At 36.0% G+C, this 24810-nt stretch overlaps 1 protein-coding gene across 1 annotated transcript; it reads left to right on the forward strand.

Annotated features, from left to right (window-relative positions):
* The first annotated feature begins 14936 nt into the window (after nucleotides 1-14936).
* LOC105129586 (probable protein phosphatase 2C 75) lies at nucleotides 14937-22887 on the forward strand. The gene is made up of 4 exons (XM_011031708.1): nucleotides 14937-15476; nucleotides 15570-15923; nucleotides 16842-16947; nucleotides 22280-22887. Exons 1-4 carry the CDS (start codon nucleotides 15090-15092, stop codon nucleotides 22600-22602), a joined length of 1170 nt encoding a protein of 389 aa, XP_011030010.1. The 5' UTR covers nucleotides 14937-15089; the 3' UTR covers nucleotides 22603-22887.
* The last annotated feature ends 1923 nt before the right edge of the window (nucleotides 22888-24810 follow it).

Below are 24810 nucleotides of genomic sequence, written 5' to 3' on the forward strand. Positions count from 1 at the left end.
TGGTTGACTTTTAAGGATTCCTCCCCAATACTTATCTGAGGCATCTGTCTCAATAATTAAGGGTTCTTCAGGTCCAGGATGATGGACAGGTGGAAGATGTTTTATTGCTTTCTTAAGCTTATCAACATAGTTGGTATCTTCTGTAGTCCACTGCCAAACAGTGTCTTTCTTTAATTTGGCCTGTAAAGGCTGGCGAATTTGAGCAACTTTTGGGCAGAAATTAGAAACATAATTTAATATGCCTAAAAACCTTTGTAACTGTTTTTTATCAGTTATGTTACTATCGAATTCACTTAGGTGATTTCCTATGTGACTTTGTAGCTTTAATTGTCCTTTATCAATTATGAGGCCAAGGAAATTGATTGATTCCTTGAATAATTGAGCTTTCGGTAAAGATAGGATGACACCTAATTCTTTACATCTATCTAAGACTTTAGTCACATGTATGATGTGATCTTTATCATTATTGCTGAACACAATAATATCATTGACATAGACACGACAAAAGGATTCAAATCCTTTGAAGGTCTCATCCATATGTCTTTGAAATATGGACGGTGCCTGCTTTAGGCCGCAAGGCATTACTTTCCACTGAAAGTGTCCTTGTGGGCATGTGAAAGCAGTTAAAGATTGTGAGCTGTCATCCAACAGCACTTGCCAAAATCCACTTTTACAATCAAAAGAGGAAAATAGCTTTTTTCCACGAATCTGATCTAACAGTTCATCCTTTCTTGGTAGTAGGTATCCATCACCTATCGTATGGTCATTCAATTTTTTATAGTTGATTACTATCCTTCTTTTTCCACGTTTCTGTTCTGAGTGCTTATTGACTAAGAAAGCAAGACTAAAGTGTGGAGACTTACTGGGTTCTATTAGATTGGCATCTAAGCAAATTCTTCTCTATCTGGTGCAGTGTACTGCATTGGAGGGACTTTTATTTTAGTTGTTTTATCAACTAATTCAATGTGGGCTCTAAATTTGTATTTAGAGATATTATTATCTAATGGATTGTCACTACAAACCATTTTTAATTTATCTTCAATAATAGAGATACTCATAAGATTTAACAAAAATTCTTCTTCTTGTGTGGGTGGTGTAAAAGTACATAAACTCTCCCCCAAACTTTTTTGGTCAAAATCAAGATTTTGAACAATATTTTCGGGTTCAGGAACCTTGGTATGGCTACCATGTTTCTGAGAGGCTAAAAAACCAGGCTGACCACGATGGTATGCACGGGTTATTTTAGGGCAAACAACAGTTTGTCCTTCATGGTGAAAGATAATAATTTTGCCCCACTGAGCAAAAGGCTCATAAAGTCGACAAAAATTATTACCAAGGAGAATATCATAACGAGATTCTGTTTGGTACAGAGTCGGAATGATAAAGATTTTATCCTGGATTAGGATTTCTATGCGTTCAGCCATAATATCTAGAGTGTGGATTGTATCATCTGCTAATTTAGCATATATTGGATTAGGAGTTTTAATCCAGAAATTAGGTGGTATAATGTTTTTATTAGTTAAACACATACTAGCACCTGTATCTACATAGCAATCTATGTTGAATTTTCTGTATCCGCTAAAGGATAAAGTTCCTCTAATGTAAATAGAATTTACATGAGTACGTGTTTGTCTGGTAAGACGTCCTAAATCAAGAATTTCTTCTTGTGGAACGGTGTTTAAGTCAGTCCAAACGACTTGGCTTAAGTCTATTGTTTCGTCTACTTTACATAATGGTAAAGTATCTTTTTCTAAGAAATCATTGATTTCCTTGTCTGTGAGCTTTTCAGACTTATTATTGGGTTCAAAACACAATGTAGTGTTGTCATCAAGTAAATGGTCCCATCCATCTATCGTTTCTAATTCTTCCCATGTGGGAATCTTATCTTCAAGATTACTCTTGATCCGTGCTATCAGAGCCTGTCTCTGAATAGTCATCGGATTCGTAATCACTGTCTCACTCTAAATAATAGAGTTCTTCGTCACTGCTGACATCATCTAAGGTTTCTAACTGGGCAAGGTTATATTGTTCTAGGGCTTCTTCTAGAACTACTTCTTCAAAGGCTTTAGATTGAGCCTTAGATCCTTGGATATTGGGACACTCATAACTCATATGTCCAATAACTCATAGTCGGTTCATCTCATATGTCTACTTCAATTTCTTAATGCACTTCAAAAGGTGTCGGATTTAACTATATTTGTGGTAGAACATCAGTTTCTCTTCAGCTTCTGTACATCATACAAACAAAAACTAAAATAATAAAAAAAATGTTGTCAAGGTTATTGTAAAAGCTAAGGTAACTATTAGTTGTTATAGTATATGGTGTTTTGGAAGCTAAGATAGCAAGTATGCAATTGTGGTAAATGCAGGTAATGTTTAGTGGGTGATTACTGTGATATCTATAAAAGGTCTTCTTTGATGGATTGAGAAATTTTGGAGAGAGAATATATAATAATATTTTATGGTATTTATAAAAGGTCTTCTTTGATGGATATAAGGAATCTTTGAGAGAGAATATATGTAATAATATTTTGTGGTATCTATAAAAGGTTTTTTTTTATGGACATGAGGAATCTTTGAGAGAGAATATGTAATAATATTTTAGAGAGATAGACTTTGAAAATATATGTACTAAAAATATTAAGAATAAAGAGATTGTGAATCTTTGACTAGAAGAATTCGTAGTGTATTTATAACTCATGAATCTTGTTCTTTTATGAAAAAAGGGACTGAATTGTAATTTTACTCTTGAGATATTTTGAGTTATATTGTATTTAAAATAATATGTATTAGCTCAATATAAAATACCAGGGATCCACACGGGATTTTGAAAAAAAAATTTATGAGTACTAGGCTTAGGTAAGGTAATTAAGCTCATCAAAGATAAAAATAGGCATGCTGTCTGAACTCAGACACTTAGGCTTGGACATGATAGCCCGATCCCACGGAGATGTCAGGGTGCATGCCCACCACCTTTGGTGCTGAGCAGCATACTTAGTTGGGCGCCCATACACTGGGTGTACATCTTGTGTATGAGCCCCTATAATGTGCATGGGCTTGGGCTCTTTGTCTGAGCTCATAGTTATAGGATATGGGCTCGCTCCTTGATCAAGCCTATTCTTTTTAGGATCTAGGCTTAGGCTACCATGCCCAAGTCCATGTTTTTTAAGTGGTTTTTAAGATTTTTTTCTTGGGAGGGTTTTCAAGCTTGTCATTTTTTTGAATCCATCACAACTCATAATTTATTGGTTGATTATATATAATTGATTAACTCCATTTTGTTCACTAATATTACTCTCTCTAGTTGCAAAAGCATATTCTACTAGAAATGAAAGTGGGCTAGACTCTTCTAATCCACCAGCATATAACATTGAAAAATATATTAATTGTTTCCATACTAATCATTATGAATATGGGGCAAGGCTTGTTGCTTCAGTGGGTGCAATTATTAGCTGTCTCTAGAGTACTAATGGTAAATTTCCTATAGTAATTACAATTGTTTTGCTAAATGACTCTTCAAATCAAGATGTTTGCAATAATATCCGAGTCTGAGGTAACAATTTTCACCTATCACCAAGAATATTGAAAATGTTAAATTTAAATTTTGCACTCATGTGGAATATTAAGCTCTATGACATGTTTTCCCATTTGACAAAAATAGGACTACTAGTGTTGAGCAAACTGTTATTAGGAACACCACTTCTATAATCATCAATCGTCGAACTCAAGAGTGGTAATGTAACTACAGTTTTCTTTTAGCTAGAAAAGATAGTAGCAATTTTGATCATGCTAAACTCTATCTTAATTGATAAAATAGGTCATAAATATTATCCATTGATATTGAAAGGCAATATAGAATTTCATTCATTGATTCTTGCAAAGCAAAGAAAATGTTGACATATAAGATAAGACAAGTATCTTCTTCTGGTAAGTTTGGAATGATTCTCACCATAGAGAGAAGATCGTGAGCAGTCACCTTGGTCTACATAGAATAGAAGGCGCTAAAGGAGTAACCTTCATTGAAATTGTTTTCAATGTTGGATTCGATGAGCTGTTATCTAGGTTACCTTCAAATTCCACATCATTTTCTAGGAAATTTACCACCATTGACTTGGATGGTATCACGTGGTAATTTTTTGCTCTCGAATAAACTCGTGCGGCAACTTAGTCCCTCATTAGACTCAGCCTTCCCTCACTAATTTCACTCGTATTTGCCTAATAACTAAGTGTTTCCCTTACCCGAGAGGTTTTCCCATTTTCTCAAGTTAGAAGACAAGCAAAATACACAAGTAGAATAAGATAATCAAAGTGCTTAACAAGCTTTACAGGAACTCTTTCCTAACCTTTATTGATCTCGTAAACAAAAGAAACTATACACAAATTCATATGTGTACTATGCATAAAGATTACATGCTACACCAAGCTATTTTTATCTTGGGTTCTACATGTTCTTGCATGCCTCTACATGCTAAAAATGCCCCATGCATGCTCCCTTCAACCAAGAGTTATAACAAGTAATTATAGACAAGGATTTACAAGGCACAACTCCCATTCCTACTTTTAAGAAAGTAGTGGGACACTATCTTATCCATATTCACCCATGAACATAGTAGCCCCATTATCTACCAAGTAGTGGGTGGTTTTCTCTTATGGTCTCCCATGATCTTAGTGGGTTGAGGTCAACCCCCACATTCCAACCCCTATGATCCCATGATCTTAGATATCCATAACTGCCACTAACCCACATTATGTATGTCCACCTGACAGCCCCAATTGCCAATTCTTGCTGCGTCATCTGTTGAGTCTCTTGCATGCCTTGAATAGTCCTTCATCCAAGTTTCAGATCGTGTCAAGTCGAACCAGCGACATGCACAAGCTGTTACGCACTGTTGAATTCACATCTGCATGTAGGCTGCCATTGTTTACGCTGTTGAATTCACATCTATATGCATGTTGCTAATGTCTGCGCTACCCAATTTCACGACAGCCCCAGTTCTCGTTAGCCTATCCCCTTGATGAGTTTTCCTGCTTGGCCTAGACAGTTTATCATCCAACCCATATTCGTCAACAATTTGAGCTGCTGATTTTCCTTTAACGAACATACAGCCGCACAAATCTATGCTGCCGATTTATCCCCCTATTGGTATGGTTGCTAACACCCTTAGGCATTTTTTTGGACAACTTGCTGAAGTGTGCACCTCGTGCATATTTGACACTGTTACAAACCACCCCCGCCAAAAGAACCGGATGCCCTCGTTAGATAGATTTGAAGTACTCTTGCATCGTATTTGTTCATCGTCACAATCAATGTTACTCCCTACAAAACCTTTAGTTTTGCCCACATTCATCAATAATTTAGTCCACTGAATTTCATCAACCTGTTTCAAAACCGAGCTGTGACGCCATTCTGTTTGGCCCGTTAGTTTTCCACAAATGTCAAACATATCATACTTGCAAGCATGTTTTTATGAAGTTCAAACACTACTTACATGCATCCTAGGTATCCATCCCTCTTCACAAAGTATACTTACGCAAAATCACTATGAAGAATCATATGAGCTCCTATACGAACATCCAATTCTCCAACCATTTTGAGTCCCCAAAATTGCAAGTATAAAATTTAAATATTGGTTACTTGTCCATTGTACAACAATAAACTCTTCCTACCATATTTGCCTCAATTAATGCAAGGCTGCTGCTGTCCATCGCTGCCGGATTCTATGCAGTGTGCTTTTTATTGGCGCATCCTCATGCCTAGAGTTCTAACAAACCATGATTTTTCCATCATTAAAGTTACAGAACTCCTCCATGCTAGTCCTAACATGACTAGAGTCCATCTCAGCCACTATTCTGTCTTCTTCGCCTTGCATTGTCCATAGTCAAGGTCTCCACCGAAGACATCAATTCTGCCTCCTCTAAGGCAGCAAAGCCATACCAAATCTTCACAGATTTGTCTGGCCATTCAACTAAGTCCTTCGTCAAGATGCACAAAACTCCAATGTTCTGCCACCAACAAGGCAGAAAGGCCAGACAACATCCTCACCAATATGTTGGCCCATGATGACTGAATTCCATCTTGGTCGTCAAGCAAACACGTATGCCATATCCCCAACAACATCTTCACACTAATAGTATCAATGTTTCCCCTCTTTAGGAAATAATCCCACACAAAGTAATTTTCATCGTAAGATAAAAACATTTTAAATTTAGTTTCGAACCCTTACCGATTTGCCTTCTCGTCTAACTTTCCATAGTCAGTAACAAGTTTGGGTTCTCCCTCACTAAATTGCTTCTTTTTCTGTTTCGCCCCATCCTTCTTATTAGTCTTTGATGAAAACTTAGAAACTCAGTAGTCCCCTTACTGGCCCTGCTCTCAAGTCTGCCATTCCATCGACAATTTCAATGGCCGAATCAGCATCCATTTTGATCTAATCCAATTGTCATCACCTTATGTTACCCATAGATTAGTTAAGCCACCAAACTTTATAAATCTTTGAACACTAACACTGCCCAAAATACTGGCAAGTTTTTCCAAAAATGGCTTCGAACAAATCAGCCTTTCGATCTACCCTACAGAACTATCCATTGTTTGTGCTACAAAATAGCCCATTGTTTCATCATGAACGCGAACCGTGCTCTATTCTCAAGTTTCTGCTAGTCCATCAACAACAACAATGCTTCTCCCAACTTAGTCCCTTTGATTTGTCCTGAGAAGCATTGGTACTCTCGTTGCTGATCATTGCCCTGAAACCTACCTATACATTGATAGAAGCAATAGCCCTCCCAAATCAGTTCGTTGATTTGGCCGCAGAATCATTCTCATTGTCCTGCCAAGAAAGCAACCTCGCTTTGATACCAAATTATCATAGAGTAATTTTACACTCTCAAATAAATCCGTGTGGCAGCCTAGTCTCTCACTACACTCAACCTTCCCTCACTAATCCCACTCGTGTTTGCCTAGTAACTAAGTGTTTACTTCGCCCGAGAAGTTTCCCAACTTTCTCAAGTTAGAAGACAAGTGGAATACACAAGTAGAATAAGATAATTAAAATGCACAACAAGCTTTACAGGAACACTTTCCCAACCTTTATTGATCTTGTAAACAAAGGGAATTATACACAAATCTGTATGTATGCTATATGCAAAAATTGCATGTTACACCAAGTTATTTCGATCTCGGGCTCTACATGTTCTTGCATGCTTCTACATGCTGAACATACCTCACGCATGCTCCCCATAACCAAGAGCTACAACTAGTATTTATAAACAAGCATTTACAAGGCATAACTCTCATTCCTACTTTTAAGGAAGTAGTGAGACACTATCTTACCCATGTTCACCCATGATCATAGTGGCCCCATTATCTACTAAGTAGTAAGTAGTTTTCTCCTATGATCTTAATGGGTTGAGAACAACCTCTTGTCAGCTCCCACTTTTCAGCCTCCGTGATCCCATGATCTTAGATATAAATAACTGCCACTAACTCATATTCTGCATGTCCACCTGGCAACTCCAACTGCCAGTTCTTGTTGAGTCATCTGTTGAGTCTCTCGCGTGCCTTGGATAATCCTTCATCCAAGTTTCAAATCGTGCTAAGTCGAACCAACAACTTGCACAAGCTGTTGCACGCTGCTGAATTCGCATTTGCGTGTAGGCTGCCATTGTCTACGCTATCGAATTCTTATCTGTATGCAGCTTATCAATGTCTACGCTGCCGAATTTCACGATGGCCCCAGTTCTTGTTAGCCTATCCCCCTAACAAGTTTTTTTGCTTGTCCTAGACAATCCATCATGTAGCCCATGTTAGTCAACAATCTATGCTACCGATTTTTTTTTTATGAACCTGTAGCTACACAAATCTACACTACTGATTTATTCCGCATTGACATAGCTGCTAGCATCTTTAGACACTGTTTCGTACCATCTGTAAAATTGTGCACCTTGTGCACATTTGACACTGTCACATAAGGCCTCTTTGCATAATAACTTTGCAAACACCATACGGCAACTCTCGTAATAGTCATCATTTCAGCTTTGTTGAATCGCATGTATCTTCACTTTGATTGCTGACTAGATCCATCAATCGATTCTCCTCTGCCTTTTTCTCAAAAGGATTTAGTAAATGCATTTGTTCCTAGGGCTGAGAGCGATCAAAATATCTCCTCCCACGTAACATTTCCAAGACAACAACTCCAAAGCTATAGATGTCAGCTTTTCCTGTCATTACTGAGCTCAACCATTCTGGAGTTAGATGGCCAGGAGTGGCTCACATGATAGTCACTATTTTACTCTGGTCTCTGTCAACCAGTTTAGACAATCCAAAATCAGAGATTTCGGCATTAAAATTATCTTCTAGCAGGATTTTTTGGGGTTTGATATCCAGATGGATTATCTTCTGTCTACACTCTTCATGAAGATAGGCCAATCCCTTGGCTATATCAAGGATGATTTTCTTTTTCTGATGCCAATCAAGCAAAAACTCACAGGTTTTATAGAATATCCAATTATCCAAGGACCCATAAGACATGTACTCGTAAACAAGAAGCTTATTGAATTTATCAGAACAAAAACCAAGAAGTCTTACCAAGTTCACATGGTGACTGCTACCAGTTGCCTCAACCACAGTGGGAAACGATTTCCTGACTTGGCTTGAACCATTGAGTTGCTTCATTGCAATTTTGGTGCCATCAAGTAGAATCCCTTCAAAAACTTCACCAATTCCTCCCTCACCAAGAACCTTACTGAAGTTTCGTGTCATGGTTTTCAAATCTTCATAAATGAATCTAGTAGGCGTTCCAAGTATTTTTTTTTTTTTCCAAGTAATCTTCTTCTACATCATCAACATTTCCTCTTTCTCGAGCTAGCAGCACCAAAATTCCAATTAAGAAAAGTAGACCGAAGAAGGATTCAATGCTGGATCCTAATATTTTCACCAGTTCTCTTCTCTTCATTCCCTGAGGAACTGCATGTGGAGCGTTTTGAACCTTAAGATAAACAGAGTAATAACCACTATTATCACTATCCTTCAATGAAAAAATATCTGGTGGCAAGTAACAATCACCCATAGCAGGATCAGAATGATACCGGAAAACAACAGCTTTGCACGAACAATTCCTTAAACACATCACCTTGCAAGTCTTCAAAGTGACATTTCCAAGGTCGGCGTGAAAAGCGAAGTAGCTCGCCTTTTACCTCTAGAAAGATTTGTGATTGTGAAGCAATGCAAGACAAAGAAGTAATTCCAAGACACCCAATTTCAGGTTGTTTTTTCGATTACTCGCTTGAAATAAGTTGTTCCCAGGATATTCGGTTCAGGACACCTACATTTCTGACCATTCGAGCAAATACCAAATTTCCCACGAACTGTAGGGTAAGAACATTCATCAATTTCCTACATAAATAGATCCGAAACCTCGTTCCATCCGAATCTATCGAGTTCTTCCCACTCAAACTCTTAAATGTCCACCAGAGCCAAATCTCACGTACTGTGCAGACGAAACCTGGTCAAAGAAAATCTGTTCATATGGTACTTCGGTTGATGGAGAAGAATTTAAGAACAAACCTAAGCTTCCATTCATAAACCTAACAAAGGTTGATTCCTTATTCATTTCTGCAGCATTTCCTACAAGTTCATAATATACTTGTGGCAGATTGGACTCAACTGAAGCAAACAATCCTTTGTAAGTGACAGAGAGATATAACAGGCCTTGTTCGGTGGAATTGGACAAGGAAACAGTAGGAGTGAATTTCTGCCCTACCATCAGGTTTTGACCTGGAAGTAAGCAATCAGTCGGGTGATCGAAAGATTGCCAGGCTGTTGCATTATTATCATCGAAAAGCACAAGGTTGCCCATATCAGTCAAGTTCATACCGGCAACAGATTTACCAGTAGTGTTTGTCGACCAGGCTATGCTCCCATCAACATCTTCAAGACCAAACCCTCACCCGATGTCAGCTGCAAAGTTACATTACTTTGAACAGGATGGTCTCTGTTGGCAGACCAAGCTACCACAGGAATCATAGCCATTGGCAATTGAAATAACAAAGAAGTAAAGAGTTACTGCAGGTTTCATTGCAGAAGAAACCACAAGCGAATTTTGGGTCAGAGGTTGCGCTGGCAAGGATAGCTCTCACCACTGATCCATCACGCAAATTGTCTGCACCGACCGTTTTAGTTTTCCATGAATTCCCGACTAGCATAACTGGATCCACGTAAGTTTGGGCAGTGATTAAGTAAACAAGATGATGAAGAACAAGAAAGCGAAAAACCCAACGGCAACATTCAGGCCAACAGACAGTCATTGCAAGGAAAACAATTTCAGTGGAAAAAGAGGGAGGGAAAGAAACGATCAAGGCTTAAAAATTTTCTTTCTAATTGGTTCCAAAATCGAGTTCAAAGTCCACCAAGTCGGCTGGGCTACATTTTATTCTTTTGGGGAAATTCAAGAAGAGAAACCGTGTATTTTGCTCCACATGACCAATCAATGCATGTTAGAGGAGGACTAGAACTAGTGGCCAGTCCCACTCGTCCAAACTTCATGAACTATGAAAGCATCAAACAATAATTGTAAATCAGCAAGGACAGAAAAATACTGGTTTCTTTTTTGTTATAGATGAAAAGAGAAAATAAAAATCGGGCAAGAACAATTACTGTTTCTTGACAATTTATGCATCGGATTTGTTTGTTCCTAACAACAATTTATGTATTAGTTAGATCATCATGTGACCCGAAACTTAGGTCAGGTTAGGTCTCAATAAAAATAAAGGGAAAATTAATCTTTAATGATCTAGTTAAAAACTCTAAAACCCATTCAATCCAAATAAAATCCCGTTGAAATCTAATTGAAATTGTCTTTTTAATCTGCTAACTAGTGCTAACATGTATAGATAGCTTGAATAGCACTCCAGAGCTTAATTTCAGAGATCATATGTGGACTTGTACGCAAAGATAGCGAAGATATCTTGTATCTGAAGATATTAAATAGGTTGCAGTAGTCATGATCAACGCTAAGGAAGATGAAATTGAAGAAGAAGGGAATGCTTATAGAACGAGACTTGTTCAGCTTCTAGTTGTTTGTTCCGTGGCTGTGTTTTGTCGTGAAAAGCCACATGCCTCAGCAGGAGCTCGACAAGTCTCATTCCATCACCATTCCCTTCTTTACTTCCCACATTCCTTAGCATTGATCATTGTCGCTGCTGCTGCCTCTTCAACAGCCTCAGCTGCCAGATAGCCTTGGGTATAAGTCCATATCTGATCCCTGAAATCAAGCTTAATCGAAATGCTATTCAAGCTGCTACCTAGTGCTACTGCTGCGGCGCAAATGCTGCTTCCACCACTATAAATTAGGCTTGTATGACCTTCACTGCTCATGGATTCTGCAACACTTGATGATCGTTTTATCCTCAAGTACCTCTCATTTTTTCACCTCACTCTCACTCTCGCGCGCGCGCACAGCTCCGAAGGAAGGTGTGACAAAGCAAGGACATTTATATACAGGAGAAATAGCCCTGTTCAATTTTATTTATTTTAAATATAGTTTTTATATTTTTAGATTGTTTTAATATATTGATATAAAAATAAATTTAAAAAATATTATTTTAATTTATCTTTATAAAAAAAATTAAAATAACTAATACCACACTTTCAAATATTTTTTTTATTGTCAAAATGCCACAAATATTATTTTCTCTAGGATTGAGTTGCCATGGCCTCAAGAACACATACACAAACTTCCTATGTGATTACAGAAAAATCATGGGCTCACATTCATGGGCCTAGATTAACAGTTATTGAAAACATTGTCACAAACCCTAAATCAGGCCCAAATTATTTACTAATTTTCATCAAAACTTTTCTACTGGATAAGGGAGATGCAAGTGAACATCACCATCCCGCTGCAAGAATATATATATATATATATATATATAATAATTTGGTACTGCAATTAACTATTAGTATCTTCTCTTGCATCTGCATCGGTCAGTAAGCTTGATCTTGCGTATATTTTATTTTTGTGATAAAAAGAATATATGCAACGCGCACCTAATACTATAAAATATGTTGATCTTAGCCATCCCTCGAGCTTGTAATCGCCCTCAAATACTATAATATCGTGGCACAGTCATTAGGCGGCTACAAAAAATATATTAAATTTATTTGGGACTGCAATTAATTGTTCATTTTTTATTTTTCTTGTAAGAGAAACCTCGATTCAGTCTTCAATCTATCCATTAATATTAATTAATCTCTCTAAACAAGATTAAAAGACTTATCAAATTAAAATATAATACAATCATAAAATAAATTAAAATAATATTTTTAATGTTAGAGAATCGAATACGGTTATGTTTTGGAAATCTTTTCATTTAAAAATATATTAAAAAATAAATTTTTAGTTTTTTACACTAATATATCAAAAAAAATAAAAAAAAAATTGGCTCTGATTTATATTTGTCGAGTCAAATCTTTATACACATGTTCATCGAAGCAAAAGGAAAGCATCGCACGGATACTACTAAAATACAAAAAATAATATATATATATCATTGATCTTTGACCAAATTGGCTCCATCATCGTTATCATCCACAATTCCACTACTGCTAGGCAGATGCAATTATTTTCTTGAGGAAACTTCACATGTCAATCCTCCACGTGTTGGCTCAAAGTTTTCTCTCAAGATCCTTGATTATTGAAAAAGATGCTAACTTCACAGGCCGTGGATTAAAGCCAGCAAGAACATTGTTTCATATCATCATGCTGTGTTTCAACACTGAATAATTGAAATATATGTTAAAAGCTATCATTGCATGTCAGTCTTTGAGGTTTTTAAGAAAACTCGTTGGTATGCATCTAAACTCGATACAATGATTAAAACTTGTAAATTTTTTTATCTTATTCTTTACTTAACCTGAATTTTATATTAAATTAAGTGAAAATTATTTAAAATTACTTTAATAACTAGACATGTTTAAAGAAAAAATATATATTTTATTGATTCCAATCATCTATTTAAAACCATAATCGTATTTGTAAACTCTATTAAGTTGAATTAATTTTTTATTTTATTATATAATAAAAAATAAAATTAATTTATAATTATTTTAATATTAAATAATAAAAATTAATAAAAACCTAACGTGAAATCAAGTCTAATTTCTAATTAATTCAAATTAAATAATGAATTTAAAAAAAATATTCCATTAAAAAAACAAAAAACTTAAATTAACTTGGCTAACTTACAAAACTCACGACCTGGGTTATGAAAACATGATTATAAAACTTATTTCTTAATAAATCAAATATTAAATTAAAAAATTAAAAAATATTTTTTTTTTAATTAACTCAAGTAAACATAACAAACTTGAAATACTTATAACCTAAGGTCACAAGATCATGACTAAAATAAAAATAAAAACCTTAATTTTTTATTTTTTTTATTGCTATACTGGAAAGCAAAGTCCTTTTAGTACATGTTGATATATTTCATGTACACATATTTTCTAAAAAATTTAAAATTTATAGCATGACTTGAGTAAAAAATTTAAAACTTATAGCATGACTTGAGTTGAGTTTTTAATTAAATTGAGTAAGTTATTGGTGTAATAAAACTAAGTTGATTTGGTTTTAGTGATTTGGTTGATCCAACCAAATCCGACTCGACATAAGTTTTTTAGTGATTTGGTTGATCCAACCAAATGACGTAAGATGAAAATATTAAATATAAATAATAATAATAATTAAAAAAAATATTCATCAATAAACATAGTTTAACCTGTACTTTTTTCTGGGTCGATTGAGATCATGGGTATTAGGTGAACTTGGACAACAAGCAATTGGCAAAATGATGTACACTTAAGGGACTTACTTGAAACATACAGCATATATGAAGGACTAATTTGTAGTTAACCCCAAGTTGAGGTTTTGAGTCCAAACAAGTTTCCACAGTCAACATGAGGAAAGCCACGTTCTCCACAGCTACGAACCAAGTCCATTACAACCAGCTGTACATAAATATAAAGTGATGGTGTGAAAGAATGGTTATAATTATTTTTTAAAAATTATTTTTGAAATTAATATATTAAAATAATTTTAAAAATTAATTTTTAATAAAAAATTAAATTTTTTAAAAATAAGTTAACGCGCGTTTCCAAAACAAGCTCGAAGACTCTCAGACGCCTCTCATCTTTTTTGTTTCTCCGACAGCACATTCCTACATGTCATCGATGGGCCCGACACGTCACTTTCGACTGGTTGTTAGTCCAGAGCTTGACACGTGTGTTTCGGCTTCGTAATTTAAGGATAGATGGACAGAAAAACATTTGAAAAAAGACAAACACCTTTTGTGGGCCATCCTATTTCTATCTATACGTGGAAGCCCATTATTGGTCCACTTGTAAGTAGTTCAGTTCGGGGATTCCATTTGTCAGATTCGTGTCGTCCTGGTTGTGCCCCGCAAAAGATTTCAGAATACCGTGATATATAGCCGATTTAGCAAAGAGAAGAGATGGAATTAAGAATTTTTACCTAATCATCATCATCATCATCATCATCAAACTTAAAATTTAAAAAATTAAGAATATTTTTTTACTTGAAGTAAAAAATTATTATAAAATTAAATTACATATTATTTTTATTAAAAAGTTTAAAATACATTTAAGTCTTTAACTAGCTCATTAATTATAATTTATACCATCTAACTTCTTCAAGAATACTTAATTTGAAATAGTTTTCAGTCAACATCGTTCATTGCTGACTCATATTTTATCATAAATTACATATAAAGAAATAATTAAATACAAAGAAGGAAAGAATCAGAAGATGGAGCGTCTGGGTGGACACGTGGAAGAAGGAGAGCAAATAATGGTAAGTGAAGGGGCAATTTGGAGCTGGCCTCCCATTCGATAAATAGAGGGAACACAACCCATTGCTCTTTCTTTCTTCTCCTCCACAGTCCCCACTTCTTCAAGATTTAATTAATAAAATTAGTAAAAATGAAATAAAACATAAACTCTCTCTTCTCACAAAGACTATCTCCCTCTCTGTTTGTCAATGTCAAACGGAGATGACTGTTAACGGTAACGGATTTTAATGACGGAAGTTTACCGAAGGATGTTAAACGACGATGGAGATGATTCACCGGAGAAATGCAGGGAGCGCAGAAGGAGGAGAATCGAGATGAGGCGTCTCGCCTCTGGTGGTTCTTCTCAGCCGATTGATCCTCTGACTTCAAAAGAGAAGAAACAGGCGGCGGCGGGGGAGAGCTCGAGTTCAACTTCCTCGGAAGGAAAACGGGTTGTGGAGACGGTTTGTGAAATTCCGGTGGCGGAGCCGGTTTTTGGGAGCATGTCAGTGTCAGGAAGGTCACGTGAGATGGAGGACGCGATTTCTGTAAGGATTAACCTTTTCCAGTCGGAGGTTACCCGCCGGAGACCGGTGCATTTCTTTGGTGTTTTTGACGGTCATGGCGGTGCTCACGTAATGGCAGAAAACTGTCCAGCTCTGTTTTTGAAAGGGCATTATGGTCATTTAATAAATGTATTTATATATTTTTTTCTCTATTTTGCGCAGGTGGCAGCATTATGCAGGGAAAGGATGCACGTGTTGATAGAGGAAGAACTGGCACGCGTGGACTCAACACGCGTGAGTAGTGAGAGTGGGGGTGGTGGGGCTGAATGGGAGGAAATGTGGAGGGGAGTGATGAAGAGGAGCTATGAGAGGATGGATGTGGTGGCAATGGGCACGTGCGCATGTGGGAGTGAGTGGTTCAAATGCGGGTGCCACCCGATGCAGATGGCACTCGGAGGGTCTACAGCGGTCGTAGCTGTTTTATCCCCAGAGCATATAATCGTCGCTAATTGTGGCGACTCACGCGCCGTCCTATCGCGAGGCGGGAGGGCCATTCCCCTTAGCGTTGATCATAAGGTTAGTTTTGCAATCGGAAAACGCTGATGGTACTATCAATACACGTGTTAGGTAACGCAGTCCGTCCATTGCTAGTCATGATTTTAATAATGGTGACTCTAGATTTTTACGTTTTTTGCATGGGATTACATGTATATGTCGATGTGAAACACATGGATTTGTCACCTTGCCACATAGAACATGTTTTAGAGAACAGGTGGCGTTTTGTTTGACAGGGTGGGGACTAACATCCTTTAAACCAGGAGTCTGTCTTTTTTTCTTGTGGAAAGCTGTGCTCTTGTACTACCATGTTTGTGGTCTTGACATTTGGCATAGTTATGATGTCCATTCTTCATTGAATTGAACAATCCTTTTGACTAAGGTTTCAGAACTGTTCTGATGATTTGAGAAATGGTTTGTGGTTTGTAATGTTTGGACCTCCACCAGCACATGCATGTGTTCATGAATAAACAGTGTCCAAATGGTTACTTTCCATCTGTCACGCAACGGAGGTTTTCAATAGTTTAGCTAGGCAACCTCGTATTTTCATCACAGTATGAGTTTTTTTTGTTTTTCGTCTGATGCAGGATTCAGGATTTGTTAATCGGAGAATTGGAAATGAAAATAAAGATTCCAATCTAACATATGGGATTTACATCTTATAGGATTTACTTGTAATATTTCAAATTTATTCCACTTTATATAGGATATCCTAATTTTTTGTTAACTATAATCTTATTATCTGAAATTAAATCATACTAAACAAGAAAATGAGAAGTGAAAAAATTCTTGTTTCTTCCTAAGGTTTTAAAGGATTGAAAATTTGAGGAGCTATCTCTCCTTTTTTGGGTTTGATTTGACTTGCTCACCCTTTTATCTTTTTGTTACCTTTTTTTTACTTGATTAATTAAAAAAAAAAATTCCCAACATTTGTTGCAGCCGGATAGATCGGATGAACTTGCAAGAATTGAAGCTGCTGGAGGCCGAGTGATCTTCCTGAATGGAGCTCGAGTTGAAGGCATTCTTGCTATGTCTCGAGCAATAGGTAATCTATTATAGGTTTAACTGAATCATCGTCCTCTTTTCTGGAGTTACAACTCATCAAACTCATGCGATGTATACGCCTAAAGCTAAGTTGTTTATATTTTTTCCAATTTTTTCCACTCGCTCATATAAAGAACTCGCTATTGGGATTAGATGCTTTAATTTTATCACATGACAAGGAACACAGAAAAAACATCTTTCACGCTAGTAGATTAGTTTTCATTTTAACACAAACTACTCTTAGTCCTTTTTCTTACAGATCTGGATGTGCATCCATGTTGAATGTCTCACTTTATGGCGTTGAACAGCCTTGTATTGATATTTTTCAAGGAAAATCACCGTCGAACAAAGTTTGGGTTCATTTTGAAAATTCAGTACATTTCTTTGAGCAAATTAGTGCCCTTTATTTGCTCTAATGTTATCTAGTTTTTCATTTATAAGTTTGCTCAAGGATAAGTAAGCAACGCTCTGCTTTAACCTTTGGAGAGTTATTGATACCCCGAAGAGTAGAAAGGCGAGAAGCATTATTGTAGGAGGTTTGGTATCTATAGATTTTCTAGACTTGTTGATAGTTTTTTAAATTTATTCACCTGATATACATGCATGCTTACATTAATAATTCGCCAGCCTATGAATTTTTGATGAATTGATTTGGTGAAATGGGTTGTCCATGCATGTTATATCCTTGTTTATGGGCTCTAGGTTTCCTTTTCCTTTGTTTGGATGAATGGTTTAATTACTGATTAGAGACTGAAATCATTAAACTAGTTCTATATTTGCTGGAAACCACTATAATCCTCTAATACATCTGTTGCCTCTTATTGTCGAAAACATTTGTTTTGAAAAAACAAGCAAAAGTTTGTGAAGTAATTGTCTTTTTTTTTCCAAATAGGTTCATTCATATAATTAGTAAAGGAAGCACATAGACGTATCTGGATGTTAGTATAAATATAACCATATCCAAATGGAAAAAACAATAATCATAATCCATCCTTCATTGTCTGATTTGGATTTTGAATAAAAAAATCTAAACCATCAGATTTTGGAAATTCATTCAAATATTCATCCGTTCTCTCTCTCCTTTTTTTTCCTTAAAAAAACTTAATTTTTAATTTTATTTTATAATCAATAATGTTAATAAATATAGCTAACTATATGTAGACAAAAACATTATTAATAGATAAACATGCTCTAAATAGTCAATAAGTTAAAAAAACAATAAAAAATATTCTTAAAACATATCCATTCATAATATAACCAAATAAATTGTTCCAATGCAATACTAAGAAAAAAATAGTGTTTGTGAGAACTTATATTTATTGGCAAAACTGTAATTGCAAAACACTTATATAAGCATTTTATAATTATAATTTGGCCATTACATATAGAATATAAATATAATATGTGTGTGTGTTTTGGATTGGATTAGTTCAAATACCACAAAATCATAACCTAACCGTAACCGTGATTTTTTATATATATATTTTATCCAAATACTAACCAAACACTTTTTTTGTCAAGAAAACCTATCCATTCGGATTGGATGGAATACCCATTGGAATCTGATACCATTGCCATCCCTAGAAGCACAAGGGACTTTCATTCTTTCAGTAGTTGTTGAACATGTAGAATAAATTAATATTCATGAAATGGCAGTGCACTTGTTGCATATTGGAGGCTTGACTTCCAGTACCAATGGACAGATGCTGGTGTGTAACAGCATTAAAAAGAAAAAAAAAATCCATCAATGTCCCATGGTTATCAAATTTAGCATATGCCATTTAAATACGGATTGCTTGCCAACCTGAGGTTCAACATAAGCATGTAATAATGTTTGGAAATCTAGAAAGGGCAATTGGATGGGCTATATTTTTGTGATTCCCTTCCCCCATCAGAAATGGATATTAAGGAGCCACTATAAATGCGAGGCCATTCTTCTTTCTTTTTAATCCACTCTTTTTTCAAAAGAAAGGAAAATGAGAGGGAAAAATGGCTAGGAATAAGTCTGCTTTACATTAGTTATGTAGTATAAGCTAGTGCACGCTTAACCTGCAATCAAGTGTCAAGGGTGCTTCACCTAAGCACATAAGCAAACTTAAGGTTGCTGATGGATTTACCAGAATCATTGGTTCATGTCAGGGAAAAACTCTGTTATCTATTGTGTTGGGCTGCGCAACTGAATGTCATGCATGCCAGTAATGCACAATGCTATGGCTCCACTCTCCTTGGAGAAACCTTTTTAGAGGAGGGGAAGTAAGAAGGAACAAAGAGGGAAACTTCAATATTTTTCCTTCTATGGTTCGTGTTAGCAGTATTGGAGGAGGATCCAAATGCATAAACCTTCTGTAGAAAGGTTGACCATTACGATCATGTTGGTCCCTTATTGAGTTGTTTTACATGCCTTTCCATGCTATTCATGTTTTGGTCTGTGATCTATTAAAGTTGGCATATCTTTTTAGCATCATATGCAGTTTGCTGTGTTCAGGGAAGTCGATAAAGAGCAATTAGGGATCTGCAGAAGTTTGGGAAGTATGATGATTTGAAGTCACACTAGATATGGCATACACCCTATGAGAAATTTAATGTTCCTTTTCTTTTTTTTTTGGGTGGTGGTTTTTGTAGCATGCTGGTCTTAAGATTTTAGGTGGTAGTCATACCATGCTGTTCATAATATTTTATTTCCTCGAGCCCTTAGAAAGGATGGATAATGGAAGGTATAAGTTCTGCATTCTACAGTTCCATCCTTTACTCATGCTCTCAGATAGGTTGGATAGTGGAAGCATTGGGGTTTACATTCTAAACTTCCAAGAGGTGCTTCAATTTGTTGGGCTGAAATGAGAAGAGAATTGACTGGCAAGCTATGACCTTATGACATATTGCTAAAAGAGTGCTTTGGTGTCTCAACCCAAGAAATGATAACCAAGAGTTAGGAAACTGCTATATCAAAGATTGGACGAAAACTATAAATCTAAATTTGTGCAATAATATTCTTACTCCGAAGATGAGTGTAAAGTGCTTGGTTTGATTTTTGTTCTAAGAGGCAAATTTAGTTCCTTGTCCATAATAGGCAGGAAGAGAGATACTGGACAACCTAGCTATGTAGGTTCATGAATGTAAAGAAAAGTAGCAAGCTGAAGTCATCAGTTAAGAGTGGCGATTATGTGGGGAGTCTAGGAAGATCCACATTAACACCCGCTTTTGTTGTGAGTTTAAGTTCGTCGTGAAGTGGCTTTCTGGTTGGATATTATAAAAGCAATGGAAAGATGATGGCATTTTGATTTTAAATGGATGTAAGAGTTGATTAAATGACTAAAGATATTGTCTGACTTATATTTGGTAAAAGTAGCTTTTGGGATGTCATTTAAGTAAGGTGAATACTCAACTCAAAACATGGAAAATGTAATAGAGATATCATATGGTTTATATGAGTAATAGGATAAGAATGATTACCACAGCATGTGGGTTGACTCCATTCAATGAGATTTAAGGTGATTACATGTATATATGGAGGTTTGTGAATTTTTGTTATCAATGCCTCATTGCTGGAGGGATTATGAAATTTGTTGTATGATTTTACATTACACTTGCTAGAATAACATATTAAAGATGCAAATATAAGTTCGTTGTACTCCTTTGCATTTTTGCATGCTGTTGAGAGAGATTCTCGGCTGTTGTATCTATGCTATATATCATGAAAGCCATGATACATAAAAGGCATTTAATCCTAAATTGAAAGCCGCAAGTGACAGGATGTACTGTAGGTATTTTATTTCTATGTGCTTCAATTTGTAAATGTCAGCATTAGCAAAGTAGCTAAAAATCTAGATAATATTTATCCTGGTCACTTTCCATCTGAATTCTTGTGTACTGCATTCGATCTTTTTATTTTCTTTGCCATAATTTCTGTAGTTCCTTTTCTTTTTCCTGGTTGATGTAGGATTCTGTCGCCATGCCTGATGCAACTGCATACTTTATTATTATTCAATATGTAGCTAAATATTTATCCTGGTCACTTTCCATCTGAATTCTTGTGTACTGCATTTGATCTTTTTATTTTCTTTGCCATAATTTCTGTAGTTCCTTTTCTTTTTCCTGGTTGACGTTAGATTCTGTCGTGATGCATGACGCAACTGCACTCTTTATTATTATTCAATATGAAGTTTGATTCTGCTGCTGCGGTTGATCTATTGATTATGAATCTTGCCACTTAATGACAGGCTATAAATGTTGTTCTCACAGTAAGAATCTGTTGCTCCTGTGATAAAAACCAAAGTTTCAATGATTATCCATCTTGGGTACGCCAACCTAATTATGAGACACCTAACATGAAAATGGGTTGCGTGTTGGTTTTCATTAGGAATTTGGCTGTTTCTGTATCAATCAGGTCAAACCATGGAGCTGCCAAGCTGAGTGCTAAATTCTGGTGAAGATCTACATTGTTGGCAGTGCATTACCATAGGAGGATCCAATGTTTAATAGTGCATCTTAAACATTAGAAGATGTGGTTACATAACCATGACAATAAAGATTGTTTTTTTCCCCCACCCTTCTAATGGTTTCAGAATTTTCCATAATGCATCTCAGGCAAGACAACGTGGCTTTGCTGAAAATAGTAACCTGTGCCTGCATGGCTTCCAGGTGGTAGGATTAGGATTAGATTCTTGACATAAACCAAACAAGCTTTTGGTTGTGAAGGCATGTACGCACACAATTGCACGTCTGACTTCATTAGTGAAATAATTATTAGGTTTCTGTTTCGGAAAACTATAGGTGGAAATCAAATCTTATCATCAGTTTGGCAAAGCTGTTGGATTGATTACATTCTATTCTTAACATTCGGCCATGAACTTTTTTATTTTTTCTCCATTTTCAATTGAAATAAATCTTCTTTAGCCTGTCAGGAAAGAAAAGAAAAATGCTCTTCCAATCCTTTGGTGGAAATTTGTTTCAAGGTGATGCACTTCTTGTTTTTCTGTAGCAGCATGTTAAACTATGATGTTTAAATATCTGAGAAGCATTTATGTGATATCGCATGACTGTTTGCCGTAACGCCTGTTTAACAGTATTATAATTTTTATCTTGTCTCTGTAGAAATGCATGTTTGCTTCAGTAGTGTGGTGAATTTTGATGTTCAATTATCAATCATTTATTTGTAGGCTAATTGCCTGACCATGGTTTCTCTCAACCCTTGTCAGCTACTTCATAACTTTTGTTTTGGTTGTGATGTATTATGTCCGTGTCTAGCACCGGATGATCAATAATTCATCTTTGTATACAAGGGTTCTTAAAATGCTTGCTCGATTGTTTTTCTTCTGTTATGTTTTTTTGAGCAGGGGACAAATATTTAAAGCCAGTTGTAATATCAGAGCCTGAGATTACTTTTACAAAAAGAGAACCAGAAGATGAATGCTTAATCCTTGCTAGTGATGGCTTATGGGATGTCTTGTCAAGTGACTTGGCTTGTCAGGTAGCATGCGAATGCCTCCGAGAAAAAAATCCTCCTGCCAAGGCCGGGCCTCAGATTGAAGAAGAAGGTGCTGGAGCATTGTACCCATCTCGAAGCATGTTGGCTGCTGCACTTCTTACTCGCCTTGCTCTAGGACGGAGAAGCGCCGATAACATCAGTGTCATTGTTGTTGATCTCAAGAGGAGCTGAGGGTAAGATAGGGGAATCATCCAATTTTGAACTGAACTCTGTACATCTCCTAGAAATCAACATGCACAGACAAGGTTCTATTGGAGAATAACATCTTTATATAAACACAGAGAGCATCAAATGGATTATGGTTTTAGTTACTTCATGGAAGGAGATTTACTGTTGCCTAAACTATTTTTGCTGCTTTGTTCTTCCACAGAGTGCGCCCATGCAGGGTGCCCATCTGCACAAATGACAGGATAACATTGGTCAATGTCTATGATTAAGATATTTTTGCTTTCTTAATGATCTGCCATGCAAACAAACATGAGTTTCGGTCATGTTGAATTAAAGTATAGGGAAAAGGTTACAGATGCATGCACTTTCTCAGGATGGGCTAGAAAGGGAAAATCATTTTAGTTTTGAGGTGGCAGAGTTGTCCATATATGGTCCAGTTTCCATGTCCGTCATCCTTTGATTTCTGGGGCATTTCTGGAAGGTGGGAGGCTGTAACATGCAATGGTTTTTGGATGAGCAAGAATAGAGGAAAACCATGCAGATTCAGGAAGCTGCAATGAGTCCTTAATAAAACATAATTTCCCTCGAATTGTTTTGTTACTTCTTAACTCTCCAAGTAACTCGCCATGCTCTCTTTGCTTGCTTTCTTCTCTACTTCCCTTTGGCTCCGTGAGAACCTTATCCGCCCTCTCTCCTTGATTACCTTGATTCAGCACCATTTCAAACTCCATCTTTCAAACCATATTTACTAAACCCAGCCTGGTGATTCCATGCCTGAAAATTTACCAAGTGAGACCCCAGGCTAAGTCTTACAAACCATGTTACAGACTTGGAAGCTCTCCTTTTCCAAGCCGGAAAATTTATGTTCGCAAATTCAAAAATCCTGCACAGACATTATTAATCAATAGAGGACAGGAGGATCAAAATCCAAAAATCTCATTACTGTCATTTCAATTCCTGGTACGAGCTGAGGTACAGGATAGCTTATAGGTAATAGGATCGGTTTCAAGAGCCAATAAAAGTAGTCATTGCAGTTTCCCTAAAATGAGGTAGGCAGCCATTGTACCTCAGAGATGTGTTCCATATCAGAAATCCTGGAAATCGCAGCAAAAACTAAAACCAGGAAAGTAGAAACCTTCTGGCAGCACAGAATCTTCCAGCCAAAGTATCAAAAACTAAAACCAGGAAAGTAGAAACCCTCTGGCAGCACAGAATATTCCAGCCAAAGTTAGTGTGGTTTTTTGGATAGCAGAAGGCCACAGATTAGACAACGGAGCCCACCGTCAACCTACTTCTTTTAAAAAACACAAAGCAGAAGGCCACAGATTAGACAACGGAGTCCACCGTCCACCTACTTCTTTTAAAAAACACAACTCATCAGTGTCATAAAATTCTGGAAATCTTCCTGAACCCCAAGAAATAATATTTTAAAGAGCTCAAACAAAACAAATTTGAAAACTGATAGGTGTATCTATAAAATAGAATTTATACCATTTCTTTTCTCTTTGGAGGGGCTCCTTCTCTTCTATTTTTTCCTTGCTGACAAAAGATGTATTGTGGACACAGATTTTCCCTTTAAAGAAAGTAAATAAATTGCTGGCATTGAGATCATGGAGGTAGGACAGAGGATATTCATTGTTTGTCTGGGAGCGAGAGTTTTTGTTTAAAAAGACGTCTTTAGTTTTAAAGAATACCAATAAAGATAGAAAATAAATGTGTTTTTAATATAGTTTTAAGAGTTAATTTTCAGCTCTACTGGTTTTCACACAATATAATGTGCCAGCTGGCTTATTTAGAATGAAAAATAATATCTTATATTTTTTTTTATGATATAGTTTTTTATATCTACAAGTCTATTTGCGGTTGGATTAGTATTATTTTTTAATTTTTCATTAAAGTATATTTTCAGAGAATTTTACTTATCCTATACGTACCTTCATGTATATATATATATATATGTGTGTGTGTGTGTGTGTGTGTGATAATGACTTCAAAATTAAAATAAAGAAATCAAACCTTATCTTTTTAACAACCATGCCAATTGTTTTAGTTTTTCTTTTTTCCATTAATTTTTAATTATGCATGCTGCTCCTGGTTTTAATAAAAGGAATTAAATTAAAAAAAGGAAGAAGATTATATTCATTATAATATTTTAGTGTGAAATGAATGTTGTGATTAATCATCATTATCCTTTTGAGAGGCGGCCAAAAT

The sequence above is a fragment of the Populus euphratica genome, unplaced genomic scaffold (genome assembly GCF_000495115.2).
Source record: "Populus euphratica unplaced genomic scaffold, PopEup_1.0 scaffold16.1, whole genome shotgun sequence".
NCBI classification, from domain to species: Eukaryota; Viridiplantae; Streptophyta; class Magnoliopsida; order Malpighiales; family Salicaceae; genus Populus; species Populus euphratica.